We start from the raw sequence: 19,395 nt of genomic DNA, 5'->3' as shown, positions 1-19,395 counted from the left end.
AAATACATTTAAAATATTCTGTTTTCTTCTCAATTAAATATATAGAAATATAACAAATAGATATAATACATTAAATACATAAATATATTTACATTTAAAATAAAAATAAACAAAGAATCCAAAATGGGGACCATCCTGTCCTCCTCAGAGTACACCGCGACCTTGCTTTTTCTGTAACTCCCCAAACATGAACAGCTCCAAAATACAGCTCATTATTATTCATAATGACAATAAGGTGATATTAATAGCAAACGGGAGCAAGTATCTAAACCAACAAGAATTTACAATATCAACAATCCAAATGAGGCCGGTAAACATTAGTGACAGGAGCCGTGTCTTCGGGGCTCAAAGTCTCTCCGGGACTTATTTGCCACCGCCCTGGAGACGCACGCACGCACACACACACACACACACACACACACACACACACACACGTTCACTAAGTCTTTAACCGATGACATTATTACACAGGAGAAGATTAATGGGAGTTGACAATCCTGCTGAGGAACCCCAACCGTAATTTCAAACCCCAACACTACTTTGAAACCTTTACCCTAATTGAAACTCCGCTCTGAAAGCTCAACCGGTTTAAAAGCTCTTAGTGGTGGCAAACGAAGCCTCACGAAACACTCGTGATGTTTGTTTACTTCTCTTGATGCTGCTCTCGGTTTGAAAATAACGACTAATGCGATTAAAACGTGTTAAATTTACGTTGCGTCTCAAAAGCAAGAGTGCCATCTAGAGGAACGAAACATATCAAGTGTTTCATGAGGCTTCGTTTCGATAGTATCGTTTGAGACCCTAAACCTAGTTTAAAACCCTACTTTGAAACCTTAAGCCCAAGTTGAAACCCTTCTTTGAAAGCTTAATCTGGTTACAAACCCTACTTTGAAACCTTAGCCCTTGGATTTCAAACCTCAATCCTAGTTTGAAACCCTTTGATACCTTAATCTTGAAACCCTGATTTGAGACGCTAAGCTTAGTTTGAAAGCCTACGCCCATTCTAAACGTGTTTTAAAACCCTGATCCCACTTCAAAACTCTGATCCTAGTTTGAAAGTCTACTTTGATACCTTAACCGTTTGAAACCCAAAGTCCATTTAAAACCGAACTTTGAAATCATAGCCCTAGTTAGAAACCCTACCGAGAAAACGCAACCATAGCTTGAAACCCCAATTTTAAACCCTAATCCCTTATTAAAACCCTACTTTGAAACCCTAACCGTACTTTGAAACTCAACTTTAAAACCTTAACCCAAATCCGAGTTTTAAGTAGTTTTTTTTTTTTTTACAAAAAACTACCATTTAAAATTAGTTAAACTACCATGTATCGTATGTTTTTGTATAGTGCGTTTTTTTTTTTTTTTTTAACAAAAAACAACCATGTACAGTAAGGCTTTTTTCGGAAAAAACTACCATGTATAATAAGGTGTTTGGTCTTTTTTTTTTTTTTTTGCAAAAAAATGACATTGTATAGACCTTTTTTTTTAATCAAAAACAACAATGTATTGTATATTATTTCTAGCAATAAAACATACACTACAGCAGGGCGTTTAAAAAATAAAGATCATACATAGTAAGCCTTATTTCCAAAAAAAAAAAAAAAAGCAGGGTTAGGGTTAGTAAGGTGCTTTTTCGCAAAACAAAAACACAACCTGGAATAATCATCCCTTTTTGTTTCTTCTGTAAAATAACGTGGACTATATAGTAAGCTACCAAAAACAACCAAACCAAAACATGAGCTTAAATATGAAATGCACAGCGCAAATGATTATCCAAAAAAATACATGAAAGTGCACAGGGGTTCAAGTTCTCTGGCTTGAAAATCCAAAAGTCTGTTTGCATTTCTGTGCAGTCTTCAGTGATGTGGGCCAAGGAGGTTTTTTTTTTTTTTTTTTTGGGACTAAGCGGGCAGGCGGGCGGGCTCGTCACACGGGAGGAATGTGGGTGTGGACGCCTGCCAGAGCCATATGCGATCCTTATGTTCCCCCTCCGAGGCCGAGTCAGGACACAGCGTGAGAACGCGCCGTGTCACCGAGTTCGTTCCGCCGTGCCGCCGCGTACTTTCAAAGCTCTTCTTCTTCTTCTCCTTCGCTTCGGTCGATATTTGCCGGAAAAACTTTGGATTTCTTCATTCGACAAGCCCAACTTGCTGCAATGCGCATGCCGGGCCGCTAGGTGGCGACCTCAAAAGTGAACGAGGTTTATTTGGAGGGTTTTAAAACCTTTGTGTGGTATTTGTGCAATTTTTGCATTCAAGGTGTTCTACATCAAAGGGAGAGCGTTGAAAGAAGACGATAGGGAGCAGAAATTTCACCCAGATGGAGACAACATGTCAAAGTTCACTATGGCACGACCACTTCATTTAAATAGCAGGAGTGTGCCACTCTATGGCTAAAACACTGCCAGAATTATGTGGAAGAAAACAACCCAAAAAATATTTTAAAAAATGACAACAGGGAGCTGAAAATTCGCCCAGGTAGTGAGAACTTGTCAAATTCCAACATGGTACAAGCATTTAGTTATCACAGTAGCAGGGGTGTGCCATCCATTGGCAAAAACACTGCAAAAATGACGTGGAAGAAAACGACAGAAAAATGATTGAAAAAAACGAAGAGGGAGCTGAAAATTCACTCAGATGGTGACAACATGTCAAAGGTCAACATGGAACAAGCATTTAGTTATCAAAGTAGCAGGAGTGTGCCATCCCTTGCTGAAAACACTGCAGAAGTGATATGGGATGTGGAAGACGACCCATAAAAGATTGAAAGAAGACAAAAGGAGCTGAAAATTCGCTCAGGTGTTGCGAACTTGTCAAATTTCAACATGGTACAAGCATTTAGTTATCGCAGTCGCTGGGGTATGCCATCCATTGGCAAAAACACTGCAAAAATGATGTGGAAGAAAACGACAGAAAAACGATTGAAAAAAACGTGTTTGGCACTGAATGACAAAAATGTTCAATTCAATCAGATTTGCTGATAAATCCCGCTGAAATTTCACAAAGCCGTGAGGAGTGATTTGCGAGCGATCCGCTCCTGGATCTTTTTGAACGTGCTGTCCCGACCGGGTCAAAGGTTATCTTTGACCTAGGGGTCAAAGTCAAAAGCGGCCGGGCTTTTTTGTTTTCTTTTCTTTTTGCGAGTTTGCGCTCGGAGGTGAGCGGGTTCACGTTTAAGGGGGCTGCGCGCCTCGGAATGCGCCGGCAGAAAAAAAATGAGGCGCCATGAGTAGGAATTGCAACTTGGAAGGCAACTTCCACGCGGGTCATGTGACGCTGTAAATCCCGGGCAGCCGCTTTTGACCTGGAAACGTCAGCGGGCTCATTGCCTGACCCCAGTTTTACCACACAAAAAAATACATGTTGTTTTGTTTTGTTTTTTTTTAAACATGTTTTGTTTTTGTTTGTTTGTTTGTTTTTTTACTCGCAGCATCTGAAGACTGAATGCTAATGCTAACATGCTGAACCCTGATGACTTTTTCAAGTCTTTTTCAAATGTCCGACCTTCCTTGATTAGAGCATGAGATAGACTATAATTAAGCTAGCACAGCTTCACATCAGCATAGCTAGACAATTGCTAAGCTAATAGCTAATATAAGCGCAAAATCGCAACCTAGCTATGAGCATCAAGTTAATGCTAACTTGCTAAAACCTGATGACTTTTTGCAAATGTCCAGGCTAGCACAACTACAGTTCACACTAGCATTAGTATGTCAAGCTAAACGCTAAGAGACTAGCTAATATAATCACAAAATCATAGCCTTCTTTGTATTATACAAGACAAAGATTAGGCTAACGTAGCTCCACTTCACACTAGCATTAGTATGTCAAGCTAAACGCTAAGAGACTAGCTAATATAATCACAAAATCATAGCCTTCTTTGTATTATACAAGACAAAGATTAGGCTAACGTAGCTCCACTTCACATCAACATTAGTATATCAAGCTAAGCTAATAGCTAATATAGTACAAAACGGTAACCTTCCTCAATTGTAGTATACAATAAACAAAGATTAGGCTAGCGCAGCTCCACTTCACATAGGCATTAGCATATCAAGCTAGGTCCTAAGCTAATAGCTTGTGCTCACAAAATCATAGCTATCCTTGATTTTCGTATACAATGGACAAAGATTAGGCTAGCATAGCTCCTTTTCATTTCGGGATTATCATATCAAGCTAATTGCTAAGATAATAGCTAACATAGTACAAAATTGTAGCCTTCCTTGATTGTGGCGTGAAATAGACAAAGATTAGGCTAAGCTAATAGCTAATACAGTACGAAACAGTAGCCTAGCTCTGATGAACCCGGATGACTTTCTCAAATCATGCAAACATGGTAATCCCTGATTACGTTTTCAGACGTCTGTGGACATTTGTTTCGCAAGTTAGCATTAGCATGATGGTGAAGCTAATCGCGAGCTCACTATCCAGCTAACATTCGCAAATATGTATTGTACATTCGCACTACCGTGGCCATTTCTTCTCTCTCCTTTGGTGGCCTCCTGAGTGTTCTACTTCCTGTCATTTCAAAATAAGAGCTGCTACACGTCGAGCAGGTCAACGCAGCTTGAACCGTGATTTGTTTCTCGGAAAACATTCATTTGGATGTGTTTTTAAATGATCCACACCAAACGTTCAAACACAATAACATTTATTCATGATTGAATACATTTAAATTGAACAAGTAACATACTGTAGTTGTTTTGTATTGATTGCAAATGACAGCATATGAACGTTTGACTGAGCTAATATAAGTTAAATGTAACAGATGTTTTCTTTGAAAATATGTAAGAACTCTTTTCTTTGCACTCGAGTTAAAAAAATGTTTGCAGAGGTGCAATTGTTTATTTTCGATGCATATTACAAAAAAAAAAATAAGAATAAAACCACTGGTCCTTTTATCTGCATTGTGACGTCTGAATATAGAAATGTAAATACAATAATTAGCTTTGCACGGTTGTGAAAACACCAGCTAAATACAAGAACGACATTGTCAGTTTACAAAAGCTTAGCGTAGAAATCACGGCATCATCTACTTTCTAAATACCCCCCCCCCACCCCGACCCCCCCGCCAATAGAACTATGTAGAACATAGACAAGAACATCACAAACAACACATTGCTATGTACGTATATTACAATAAAATATCTCTCTTAATGAGTCCAAAAAAAAAGAAATATAACCATAGCAACATAGGATTAAAGAATACAATGCATAGATTCAATCATTTTAAATGTCAAAATATCATTTACAGCCTTTTTTTTTAACCTCTATTGTGAACCCTGTTGATTCATAGACAATTCATTTTGACTTGAGTGACCGGCACAAATATATATATATATATATATATATATATATATATATATATATATATATATATATATATATATATATATATATATATATATATATAAAATCACATTTTTTCTGTCATTTTTTAAACATATATACAAGGTGTCAGTAAAAGGCAAATTTTGGCCGTGTTTGAAGGCGACGTGTGGCACCAAAGCCAAACAGCAGCTTCGTTCAAGGCTTCTCTCCATTACAGAATACAACAATAATCCTTTTTAAAAAGAAGCCCGTTCGGAATCTTTAAACATCCGCAGTAAAACCAAAACAAGCAAGAAAAGAAAAAAAAATCCTTCATGAGCAGTGTTTATATAAGCGGCATTCGCCGAAGGGGTTGGAAGGAAACAAAAACGTCCGACTTTGGCGTGTACGGTTCACTTTTTTTTTCATTTGCACTATTTTCTTCTGAATGGGTTATGAAACTATGTCCGACAAAAAAAAAAGTTGGTGTCAAGGAAGTACAGTTTACGAGAGATGGGATAATGAAGCTTCGTGAAGCGCCTGCAATATTTTTTAACTCCTCCAGATGGCACTCTTAAGGCAGCAATCCAATGGAATAATAAAAAACAAAAAAATCACAAGTGCTTCATGAGGCTTCATTTTCCCATCACTTCACTATGTGGAAATGATACAAATTTAGTCATTTTTAGATGTGCAAAAAGTAAATCTATTTATGCCATTGGAGGCATTCCATTTTGTTGTTGTACCGAATGTGAAGCGAAACATCAATCGAAAACAAAGCTGGATTCCGATGCATCGTTACCACGATTCAATGAGCCTTTAAAGTCTTATCGGAGGCGCTGGCTAGCCGCGATCGAAAAAAGATCATTAAAAAAACACCAATTCAACCAAAAGGTACCACTTCCCCCAACGGGAATTTCTACCACGTCATTATCGAGGCACGCGACAGTCCGGATCGAATCCAGAAAGAAAAAAAAAAATCGATTTTTCGGAACCTGATTTGAAAAACAGAATATGATGCGTTTTTGCAAAACCGGGCCTACGTCGCAGAAATTTGTTTTGAGTCTTTGACGAAAACACACATTTTGGACTGATGTCCTTTTTGAGGTTTCTAAAAAAAAAACAAAAAAACTCAAAAGGTTCAAATCCTAACCGAAATTTATGGAAAATAAGGGATTAAGTGATGATCCCGACTACGGAAAGACGAATGCGGAACGACATTTTAAACGTTTTTCTCCGAACGAGATTTCAACTCGGCAACGTAGAAATTGCGAGTCAGTTTCCGAAATACCTCCTTGTCATGATATATATGTAAAATGTGTGTAAAATTTGTAAAAATGTGTGTAAAATTTGTAAAAATATGTGTAAAATTTGACTATATCAATACCTCAGACATAAGCCCGATGTTGTGAAAGCGCATCAGAAAAAAAAAAAATAAAAAAAAAAATAAATATATATATATATATATATATATATATATATATATATATATATATATATATATATATATATATATATATATATATATATGTATAAAACATATACACACAAAAACTTTCCACAAATTTCAAGCCCACAGGAAAAACTGCTTAAATAGGCCCCTGTGGTATTAAGGTTCCGAGTTTTATTTAATAAACACAATAATTTACGTCTCAAATATAGATATATATATTCTACAATCTAGTAAACATGTGCTGTGTAATGTTAATATACAATCTTAAGCTATGTACAGGCAGAAGCGCGCGATCGAGAGATTGGAGGCGGCGCGGAACGGCTCGATAACTACAAAAATTCACCAAACAAAATAATCCAGTTTTTTCTCGGAGCCGCATGGGATTTTTGCTTCTGTTGTGTAAACGCGACATAGTCTTTCGACACAAACACACAAACGTCCTGATTGTACGACGTGTCTTACAATTTTATGTACAACGAGACGGGAGATCCCCACGGCAAAACGCGCCTTCTTTATGCTGATGATAATTGGCTGTCAGTCATCCGCGCTAAAAATTCATAAGAAGGTTGAATGGAAGGCAACGGGGGCTAAAATTGGTTCAAGACCGACGACGGAGTTACCTTCACAAATAACAACACTTGTCCTGAAATCAAGTTTATTTGCTAATTGTGCTAATCAAGTTCATTTGCTAATTATGCTAGCTGGGGCTACTTAAAAGAAACAATTATGCTGGCGCTGTCTTCTACCGGCGCCTGTCGCCAGCGATTAGCAGCGGCGCCGACGTTAGCGGTTAGCAGCAGTGAGGAGCACAAGATACTAGCAGCGTTAGCGGCTAGCAGCACTCAACGCTGGCTAGCAAAAGCCATCGGGTAACATTTCAAAGGCAGTTGAATCGACTTCAACGACTCAGGTGACACGTTCCCATTCCTGCTGATCACTTTTGAACAGGCTTACTAAAATGGGCTGTTTTACTGTAGCTAGCAAAAATGGCTACTGTGTTTTTGCGGTCGCTTTGTTTCATAAACCTAAGGGAGATATATTATTCTAAAAACTCACTAATGCTTCTTTCTAGAGCGTAAAATACCGTAATTCCCCCAATATAAGACATACCCTTTATTTTGCTGTCATATTCTGGTATTTTCTATGTTACTGTGTATAATTCGCACCAACAATTTGGCAACGGTGTAAAAGCTATAGCAAAACAGAATAAATCTCATCTTTCTAAACTCTTTATAATTTCATATCTGTAAGTCCATATGTAAGTTACGTGTATTTCAGATTTCCCACACCGTGAGCAGTCAGTGAACGCCTCGCCAGTGTAATGTTGAATGCGCGCCAAGCAGTTGTTTATTTTCAAGTTTATTTTACAATAAATACCCGCAGGTGCACAGCATCCGTTTATGATTGTGTGTATATGCTAAAAGACCCCAATTAATAATGAGTATGATGGAATACATTTACATGTTCTTTAGCCGGTTCACACAGCTTCTTACTCTTAATCGAATCTGCCGGAAACATCAGAACTTTTACACGATACTCTCCGTTTTAGTGATATTCCTGTACGCGAACAAATATGGACTCGGACCTTGGTTTAGTTTGCTCGCTTCTTTTATTGAAAATAATGCCTTAATTAGCTTAGCTAACGCGAGCTTTTGTTAGCTGAAACGGACACTCGCTGCTAACAGTCAATAGAAATGACGTCAGTACCGTTACGGTAAATATTCAAAGTAAGAATACGGCTGATATAAAAATGCATATCTGCGCGTATTATATTTAGGGAATTACGGTATTCTGCTGATACGTGTATTTTATATTTACGTCAAAAACTGTCATCAGGAAACAAAAAAATGACATTTATTCTTCTCTTTTCCTAATTGTTCTTTTTACATTTTTATTCGCGCGCCTGATTATTTGATCAAATTTTCAGCAGGGGATCCGAAAAGCAAAATATTCCATAGCAGCCCTACTCGGAAGCCAAGAAGCCCTTTCGAAAACCGGTTCAGTCGTCTTTGATTCAACCTTCTTTAAGTTAAGGCAAATTTGGCACTTGGTTGATAAAGGTTCATAATTCCAGTAGATCAAAAGCTGGCACTTCTAGTTTTCAAGCGATCGGTTATTTTCAAACAGGAATGTCGAAGGTCAATTTTGTCCCGTTTTTTTGTTTTATTAGCAAACGGCAAGAATAAAAATCACTCAGGCGGATTCGTACTCGTCGTTCCCGGCCCGGCCTAGCCGGAGACCCAGCTGTGCGTGGTGGTCTTCACCCCGCGGGGGAAGCCTTGCTGGGTGGCCACGGGCTCGAAGTTGAAGTCCAGAGCGTCGCCGTCCATCAGAGTTTCGTGGAGGACCGTCTCCATGTCGAACTCGAACTTCTCGATGGACATGTCGTCCAGGTCGCTGGGCAGCTTCTCCAGGTGCGGGGGCGGCGCCAGGCCGCCGAGTCGTCCGTATCCGTTGGTGTTGAGGGGGCAGAAGCCGCCGGGGGCGCCGCCGCCGCCCAGGTGGCCCGAGAGACCGTACGGCATCTGCACGGGGTTCTTGGCCGAGCCGGCGCCGTGGTTGAGGGACATGAGCAGCCGGCCGTTCGCCGTCGGCGAGGCGTGCGGGTGGGCGTGGGACAGGCCGTGAGGGTGCCCGTTTCCGCCCGCCATCAACTTGGCCACGTGCGGCCCGGCGGCGTACGGCGGCAGCATGCGGCCCCGGCCCGGCTGGGACACGGCGGCGTCCGGCGAGGGCAGGAGGTCCCCGTGCCGGTCCGTGTCCGACGTGAGCAGCTCCTTGAGGAGCCCGGGCAGCTGCACCGAGCCGCGGCCGTACGGGCCCATGCCGCCGGCGCCGAAGGCGGGCTTGCTCTCGGGCAGGGTCTGCATGGGAACGGGCGCTTGGCCGTACACGCACTTGCGGTACTCCTGAGGCTGCGACGCCATACTGGGCGAGCTGTAAGGCGGGTATCCGGGACTGGGCTGCATCATGGCAGAGGGCGAGGACTGGGAGGACCCGGGGGCGGGCGCCGCCCCCCCGCCCACCTGGGAGTTGTTAGGCGAGAGCAAATTGAGATTGTCCAGGAGGTTCTCCATGACGTTCTCCGAGCCGTGTCCCAAAGAGCCCGTCATCTCGCTCAGGCTGGGCAGCGTGGCGGTCATCTTGGGCCCCGGGGCGCCCGGGTACCCCATGTGCGCCTCCGCCTCGCCCAGGTCGTCCTCGGGCATGAAGGGCGACAGGCGCCCGCTGACGGTGCTGGCGTTGGAGCTGGTGCGGGGCCTGAAGCTGCTCCAGGCGTCAAAGTCGTCGTTGCTGTGGGAGTTGGGGCTTCCGGGCCACTTGTTGTAGGAGCCCGGGCTGTCGCCGCCGCCGTCCGGACCGCCCTGAACGGACAGCTGTGGGCACACGGGGATGAACAATGACTGGAATCCGTTTTGCTGACGAAACGCAAATAATTGACGCCGTATCGACGCTCCGTTGCTCCTGAATTCACCCGGGTGACGTGACCGCGTTCGGCTTTTCTCCCCACCGGGGAGACGATCGGCAGGAAGGATTTTAACTCGCATCCTAAATCGCCTGTGTGAAGCTAACTTTGTTAAGTAAATCATTAATCATTCATATTTTATAATTATATCGTTTAAGTAAATAATATCTTGTTGGGAGAGCAACACACATGCAAATGTGGTCATTAACCTTTGTAGAACGTTTGTTGTGATGAGTTACTCTAGAAAGCAATAAATGAAATATTTGTTTCCAGTTTTGTGACATTTCACTGACCAAACCAGTGAACAAACTTACACTCAAGTTAGTCGGCGGCTTTTTGGGAGCATTTTTTAAAATTGTTTTTGAATAAAGCATATTTCAAAAAATACACATTAGATTAATTAATTTTAATTAGTTAAGTAAAATATTACAATAATAAATCATACAGTACATTTTCAAAATAATTGAAATAATAATTTGAAACCGAGATTATTTATTTATTTATTTATTTTTTTACATTATCCATCATTCAACTAATCTACATTTGCAGCCCTGCTATATCGTAAAAGATCTATATGACTTGCCGCCCGCCATTTACCTTTTTCTTGGCGGCCCGTCCCCGACTCTTGGCGAACTTGCTGTTGTTGTCCATGGAGGCGGCCCGTCGTCGGGGCGACTTGCCGCTCTTGCCGCCCTCGGGGTTCAGCATCCACCACGAGCTCTTGCCCGTTCCTTCGTTCTGGACGCGGACAAAGCGGCTGTGCAGCGACAGGTTGTGCCGGATGGAGTTCTGGAGGCCAAAGAGGGCGGGGCATATCACTTTCAGCTTTACCCTTTCCGACATATACGCAACACGTTTGGCTTGGCGTTGATGTGAAAATCCATTTCGCAGCTGCTGCTCCTTTCAAAACACGAGCAACTCGGCAGATGACTCGGGGGGAACAAAGTGTCTGTTTTCACGTCGTTCTGGAATATAAACGCAGAATTGTCTTTCGTGCCACATTTGGTGAACTCAAATGTCCCTCGCACCAACTGCCGATATGATTCGCACTTCGGTACACAAAATTTCTCAACAATGACAAATTATTTGAAAGAAAAACCCAACAATTAGTATATAATAGGCCTATAAACAGCTTTGCACATCCTGAAATTTCCTCAGTCAGATTTAGGATGTGGATGATGCTTTATGACCTGGAAAAAACTTTCAGTTTGCAGCTGTGCATTATATTAGAGTTCATAAATTGGATTTTTTTTTTAACTCGTTTTGTCCTGCTTTGCAGGTGTTGATATTTTCTGTTAGCTTTATGATGTGGATGATGCTTTATAACCAGGAATCACTATTAATGCACAGTTGTTAATTTTAAGCATTCATAAGTTGGATTTATTGGCAGATTTTGCCCAAATGTTACATATTTTTTCCTGTCAGATTTATGATGTGGATGAAGCTTTATGAATTGGAAAGAAAAACTTTCAGTTCCAGTTCACAGCTGTGCATTATATTAGAGATCATTGACAGTTTTTTTTAACACATTTTGTCTGTAAAACAGCTTTGCAACGTAACGCGTTGTATTTATGAAGTGGCTAAAATACTGCCATGATGATGTGGAAGAAGAGGACACAAAAATGGTCCAAAATACTACACGAGGGGCAAAAAAAAAAATCAATCAATATTCCAGACCTGCTGATAAAGTGAATGGAGCAATCAGTCCATACCTTGACCATATCACTGATAAGAGAAATTCCACTCGCGTGTGTCCTCTCCACCCACCCAAAGAAACCAAATGCTACTTTTTTGTTTCTTTCTCTTCCTAACTTAACGCTGCACAATCGTTGCTGGGTGACGAGTATTTTTGCTCCAGGAGCAAGTGGGGCGGAACTAAAGCACGGCAAACAAACGAACAGGAATATTGGCCAAAGGTCTGCTGAGAAAACGCGTAGCGAGAACAAGAGAAACAAGCAGGAGCTAGCTTGCTGGGATTTAGACCATTCAAATGATCCAAAATCTTTGTTTGAGGAACCAAGCGGGCGTGATGTTTTCGCGTCACCAGTCTTTGCCGCGCTCGCGTCTCGATGCGCCTGATCCATCACTGTCCAATCGCAGACTTTTCGGTTTAACTGCAGTTTTAGCTTTTTAATGCAACGACAGGAACAGTACTTTTTTTCAGATTAAGAGGAAATGAAATGGAACATGAAGAAAATGCTTGTTAAATTGTGTTGTACTGTGTTGTATCATGCCTTTATTTTTGTCATTCAGGACGCGATTTTGCCCAGAAATGAAATAAATGGTGTATTTTTGATAGCTGAATAAGTTATGGAAATACATTTTCAAAGTTTAAAACAGTGACAATGAAAATATCTCTTTTGTTGTTTTACATATTAGTTGCTCTGCTTTTTTTGGACGGAAACTGATGATAAAGGTGAAATCATTTTTGTTGTTGTTCAGCATTTTCACTTCAACTCCTGCAGCAAAAAATTGCATCATGTTGATCGTTCAATTAATTTGCTCTCAATCCGAAAAGAAAACTGTCTAACAAAGTCACGCGACGGTTAGGGTTCATCTATGGATCCCGGGGCTCTTTTATTTGCGCCAAAGTCTTGTGACTTCCCCTGCGTCGGACTCACCTTGCAGTGCGCAAGGAATCTCAACATTCCAGCTAATCGCCGTGTGCAAAGTTCAATCGTAATCACGGCCAACGTGTTACTATCTCTTAGGAAACAGTAGAGACAGGATTCCCAGCCAGCCAGTCATCACAATCAACATTCCTCGGCGCGGTTACAAAAGCCAAGGTTCCGCCGCTCTGCGGCCGGCAGATTGCGCAAAGGACGCGCGGCCCCGCCGCTCGGAGCTGTCGGCCCGATAAAAAATCCTTCCCTTTGCTGTGAGATAGCCAGATGCGCGGCGGCGGCGGCGGCGGCGGCGGCGGCGGCGGGTCTTGCGCCCGCCGGCCGCCAGGAGCACGCCTCTCCGTGTAAACACGGCGAGCGGGCTGGCAAAACACCAGGAAGTGAGCACATGAAAGCGCGCGGGGACAGGAAGCGGAGTCCGCTTCCTGCCTCGCAGGAAGCGCCGCGCTCGCCAAGGAAAAAGGGCAAAGGAATGCGAAGCCGCGTGAGCGCAGTGGACGCCGCCCTCCTCCGTCCCCGACGCCGCCGGCATTTAACCCCTCGCCGGTCGGGTTCCCGGCGCCGCCGACTTTGTCACGGGACGGACCGTGACTCAAGTGAGAGGATGTGACTTGTTGGTGCGAAAGAGGGGCGGTGTGCGTGCGGCAAAGTGGGCGAGGAGCGGCGAGGAACACGCTGCGGCGTTTGCCCTGAAAGGCCGCAGTGTTCTGCCCGGGCTTCTGCCAGCGTTCCCTTGTCCACTGCATATTCGGCATTTCCCTTTCGAGGATTCACTTTTTTTTTTCTTCGTGGAACCTACCTCCCCGATGGGGGCGCTCGTCGTAGGCAAGACCGCAGAGAACAGAGATGGAGACGTGACCGAGACTTTTGAAGCTGAAAGACCCGAGACTGAAACAAAACCAAGACTTTTGGAGATCAAGACCAAGACTGTGGTGGTGGAGGTGGAGACAAGACTGTGATTTTTGGAGCTCGAGACACTTGAGACCGAGAAAAGACAAAGTCTTTTGGAGGTCAAGAAGGAGAAAAGACCAAGGAGTTCGACAGACTCAAGACCGAAAAAAAGACCAAGACTTTTGGAGAACGAGACGATTTCAAGACCAAGAACTTTGGAGGTCAAAGTGGAGACAAGACCAATTCTTTTGGAAGTCACAACGAAGACAAGAAGATGATTTTTTTTAGCTCAACAGACTCGAGATTGAGACACGGACCATGATTTTTGGGGCTCGACGTGAGGACAAAACCAAGAGTTTGGAGCAAACAAGACCATGATTTTTGGAGCTTGAGAGACTCAAGACCAAGAGAAGACCAAGACTTTCGGAAGTCAAGCACAAGTCTTTTGCGACAGAGACAAGATCAAGACTTTCAGCGCTTGAGAAACTAGACCCTGAGACAAAGACCATGACTTTAGGGAATTGAGACGAGGACCAAATCAAGAGTTTGGAGGTCCAGACGAAAAAAAGACCATGACTTTTGGACCTCAAGAGACTTGAGACCAAGAGAAGACCAACTCTTTTAGAGGTTGAGAGACCCGAGACTGAGACAAAGACCAAGACTTTTGGGAATCAAGTCGAGGACACGACTTCTCAGTCATGTCTCGTTTGGAGGTCGAAGTGAAGACAAGACCATGACTATCGGAACTCGAGAGATTTGAGACTAAGAGAAGACAAAGTCTTTTGGAGGGCGAAAAAAAGAAAAGACCAAAACTCTAAGAGCTGGATTGACTCAAGACTGAAGAAAGACCAAGATTTTGGTGAAAGAGCTAGATACGAGATCAAGAGCTTTGGAGGTTGCGGCTCGACTGCAAGATGTTAATGCACCAAAGCGGACGACTTCCTCTGCCGCACGGACTGAATTACTCGCACTTTCGACAGCACCTCAAATGTCAGCTCGCTGGCTGAGAGAAAATCCCCGCGAGGGCGTGACGCCTCCTTGTAACACGCAGGACTGAATCAGAAGAAAAGCCACAAACGAAACCTCGGCTGCACAAAAAGCTCGAGCGGACGTGCAGCCGCGGCGGTTTGCAGCGCCGGGTGTGCGACAGGTGCCAACACGCCGGCGGCCTCTCTGAGCTGACATTCTCATGACAAGAAAGCCGAGAGAAATTTTTTTTTGGAATCCCCTCCAACTCCATCGGATGAATTTCTCCACCGCGTTCTGTAGGCTAACTGGCGGTTAGCCGCCTTAAGTACTGAGCCCTAAAGCTGAGGCCCAGTCATGTCTGGGGGGAAAAAATGCTGAGTGGGACCACTGTGGTCGCTGCCGAAAATGTATAAAACCGTCATTAAAGAAAACGTGCCCGCTAAATGGCGCCATGGAGCTGAGCGCGCAGTTCCGGCTGAGACGTCGACCCGACTCGGGATCAGCGGGTTTACCAAGCTGCTCCAAATGGGTCTACCGTGCGCATGCTAGGAGCCGTGTGAGGAAAAAGGTCTAGAAATCATTCGATTCAATTTCAAACATTCAACAACAATGTATGTCAAGATGGTCTTTGCATATTTCTTTTTTTTAAGTACTGCTGTGGTATGCCTTTTCCACTTTCAAAAGTATTAAATTTGACACTTTTTCCTCTTTCTCTTGTATGCTGTGTTGTCCATTTTTTTTCATCTTTAAATCACAGGCGTTGAATGAGCTGAAATTTCACCCAGATGGTGAAAACATGTCAAAGTTCAACATGGCACGACCACTTTGTCATCACACTAGAAGTGCGCCATCAAATGGCTAAAATACTGCCAGAAGGAAGTGGAGGAAAATGCCCCAAAAATGGTCAAAATACCGCACAAGGGATAATTAGAATTGATCGCAAATTTGTGATACCTCCAGTTTTTTGGGGAGTCGTTCTACCTTGCTGCTATTGTAATAATACGTACCTCTGCAACAAAGGTTCATGGTTTCGGCAGCGCTTCGAAGTGGATGGTTTTAGTCTACCTGTTTTAATGCTAGACCCAACTTGGTCAACTTTTCTCCCCTCCAGCCCAAACCGCTACCTTTGTCAACACTCACCAACATAAAACATTCAACATCAATGTAGCCATATGTCGAGATTGTCTTTGCCCAGGTGTTTTTCTTCTGATATATTGCTGTAATCGGCATTTTCCAGATTGCAAGGATTGATAATTATATTTATCACTCTTTTTTAATTAGAATCGATCCCAGGCTTGTGTTATCCTGTTTTTTGTTTTTTTTTTCCCGAGGAGGTCATTCTTCCTTGCCTTTCAGGTCCATGGCGCAAACATTGTTTTGATATTTTAATCCAGCCTATAGTCATTGCCGATTGACCCGACTTGGTCAACATTTCACCCTTGTTCGGCCCTCAGTGACATAGGTTTTGCGCACTAAATGAAGCAAACGCTGCGGCATCTCTTTGTCGACGTGCTAGCTCATCGCCGGGACTACACCGGAAGGTAAAACTTTAGCTTGATTTTGAAAAATATCTCTTGCGGCACCAGTCCTGGAGCTTTTCTGCCACACCTGAAAAATAAAATCTTAAAGCCACCTGAACAAGAACAAAGTGGGACTCCAAAGAAATTCTCCTCAGCATTTGTGCAATTGTGTTAGGACACAGAAAAAAAATAAACAAATAAATGCTAATGACACTTGGTGGAAGTTTCCGGAATTAAGCGATAAGCGGTACAATAAAGGGTTTGATAGCTTTGACAGCTGCGTTTGGAATGCTGCTACATTTATGGGCTGGGCGGAACCAACGTAATACAACACACAGAAACCTTTGTGCCTGGACTAATACTAACCAATATGTAGGACCGCCATCAAATTGGACTTTTTCTGAACCGTAACACGATGAAGCGCGCAAAACACATTTCTGTCATTAATAATTTTCAAACACCATCAGATAAACACTTCTTTCAAATGATTATTATTTTTTTGCTTCACGCCACTACAGAGAAAATGAAATAAGTTCCTTTCAGAACATCTGATATGAATCTCGGCTTTTGCTGCCAGGGTTTTGAAACACTTCCAAAAATCTGTGTTCTCTCTGAGAAAAATCTGTGACTGACCAAAAACTATTTATGAACTGTTCTGTTATTTGTCCAACAATCACATGGTGGCGAGAGTCACTGATAGCGCTACGTTTGTCTGACTGGAGGCCGGGCAGCTTGTTTTCAGTTTCCGCTCGGCGAAGGTGCGCCCTGAGATTGACTGGCGAGCGGTCCAGGGTGTTGTAAGCCTTTTGTCGAACAAAAACGTGGCGAAACCAAAAAATCGGTCCGCAAACCAGTCGTCAAGATAACTTGGGACAAAAGGTAAGTCGCCAAGTTTTCTATTGTACGGACCACAAGGCGGCATTCAAATCCGTTAATGACCATATTTTCGGATTATAACCCACAACTTTTTTCTCGCGATTTGAGCCCTGCGGTTTATAGTCCGGTATCTGTCCCATAGGGCAGTGGTCTCCAACCTTGTTATCAACATGGACCGGTCAACGCTTGAGATTTTTACCGCGGACCGGGGGAGGGCTTGAAAATGTATAACCCGCAACTTTTCTCTCGTGATTTGAGCCCTGCAGTTTATAGGCCACCAGGAGACCATCTAACGATGAAGCGAATGTGCTCAAGGTGTCAATTTATGGAACAACTACGAATAACAACATAAAAATTATATAAATATATATAAATATATATATATATATATATATATATATATATATATATATATATATATATATATATATATATATATATATATATATATATATATATATATATTATTATTTTTTTTTTTTTTAATAAGATCTTGGCCAAATACCAAAAAATAAAACGTTTAAATAGTAAAAAAAAAAAAAAAAAAAAATTCTGTATACCATCTTTTTGCATAAATATAATATTACGACCTGCTGTTTATAGTCTGGTGTGGTTTGTGTATGACTATAACTAAAATTATTTATTTTTTTGCTCAGTTTTTGCTGGTGCATTTTACACACCGGTGCAGATTATAGTCCGAAAAATACAGACGAGTGTCCCAGTCTATCCCTAAAAATAAATAAATGTGATGCGCTATCACAGAATCAGACTTAACGTCTTCGAAAACGAAAATGGAGATCTTTTCCAATTCGACGCTTAATTCCATTTCAAATGATATATAATACACGGGGGTAGCTCAAAAATGGGCAAAGTTGGAGCAATTTCTATGTTGCCAAGTTGAACTCATATTCTTGTCAAGAACTCACAACTAATCTCTGCCACGTGAGCCTGGTTTTGCGAAGTAAATAAATGAATAAATAAAGCAAAAAAATCACCTTCGCAGCACATTCAATCCAGACAGAGTGCATTGACTTTATGTGTTTGCAGTTTGATACCTTATCAGCGCCAATAAAAACGACCGGCCACAATCACCGGCCTATTAACTTAAGTCAATAGGCAATAAAAAGCGGTGGAAATTAAAAAAAAATAATAAAATACACACACTCTCACAAAAGAAATAAGCCTGTAAGGGACGCTTTAAAAAGAATCTGAATTTTCTTCATTGAATCAGCGCGGGGGTTGCGAGGGTCAAGAAAAAAAGACGACTGTTGTAAATGTAGCACAAGAGATGGCCTCAGGTTGGACGGCGCACAAGCGTGACACTGTCCAAGCGGTTATAGAAAGACACCGCAAAAGTCTGTCTTTTTAAAAATAGTTGCCGCCGGACCAAAAAAGAAACACCCTGGGCTAGAGCCGCAATCCGGAACCGGGTTGTCTGCGCGCCCCCGCACCCCACCCTGGTTCTGCCATCCCGCCGCACCGCAGGGACATCTCGCACACACGCACGCACACACACAAAGGGTTTTTTTTTTTTTCCTTCGTAGTGGGGACATGCCATTTACATGAATCCAATCCGAACCTAGCGTCTAAAAATGCGTCTTGACCCTCAAAAAAAAGTCTGAACTGAACTGTGTGTGTCTGAAAACACACACCAATTTTTTTAATCATGATGGGGCATGCAATTTGACATAATACATTTCCTAACCTTAACCGTTATCTTAACCTCAACCAAAATCCAATCAAATCACCTCAAAGTCTTGAACCTCAAAAAAAAAACTTATTTGGTACATCAAAAGGGTCCCCATAAGTCCAGGAAAACGGGGATTTGGTTCCCACCATGTGGCAAAAACCAAGAGTGCACACACACACACACATCAACACAAACGTATTTTCTATCATAGCGGGGACATTTCATTAATCTAATGTATTTCCTTGTGGGTTTGACCAAAATGGTCCGCAGTCCAAGAGGTTCCCACAATGACAGTAAAAGATTTTTTTCCCACCACACAGCAAAAACCAATAGCGCGCGCACACACACACATCAATGCAAACGTATTTTCTATCGTAGCGGGGACATTTCATGACTCTAATGCAATTCCTCGCCACTAACCCTAACCATCACAACAGATCCCTAACCCTAACCGCAACCCAATCTAAATGTGAGTCTTGACCCTCAAAAAGCGATCTGAACTCATGGGGTCCACCAATATAGCCCTTAATCCCCGCAAGTCCAAAAGGTCCCCACAAAGACGGTAAAACCCTGGAATTGTTTCCCACCATGTAGCAA

The 19,395-nt window shown here is 42.4% G+C and overlaps 1 protein-coding gene across 1 annotated transcript in view; it reads right to left on the bottom strand.

Annotated features, from left to right (window-relative positions):
- Positions 1-4,633: 4,633 nt before the first annotated feature.
- foxo1a (forkhead box O1 a) overlaps positions 4,634-19,395 on the bottom strand; it is a 31,633-nt gene continuing 16,871 nt past the window's right edge. Inside the window, exons 2-3 of the mRNA XM_088427254.1 lie at positions 10,826-11,017; positions 4,634-10,139 (exon numbers count right to left, since the gene is read on the bottom strand). Coding sequence (XP_088283380.1) covers positions 8,991-10,139; positions 10,826-11,017 — 1,341 coding nt within the window. The 3' untranslated portion in view covers positions 4,634-8,990. The remainder of the gene's footprint in view (positions 10,140-10,825; positions 11,018-19,395) is intronic.

Source organism: Hippichthys cyanospilos, chromosome 11 (genome assembly GCF_059441005.1).
Source record: "Hippichthys cyanospilos isolate Australia breed blue-spotted pipefish chromosome 11, RoL_Hcya_1.0, whole genome shotgun sequence".
Classification (NCBI taxonomy): Eukaryota; Metazoa; Chordata; class Actinopteri; order Syngnathiformes; family Syngnathidae; genus Hippichthys; species Hippichthys cyanospilos.
Note: the sequence above shows the minus strand (reverse complement) of the source record. Positions and strands in the feature narration are given on the sequence as shown.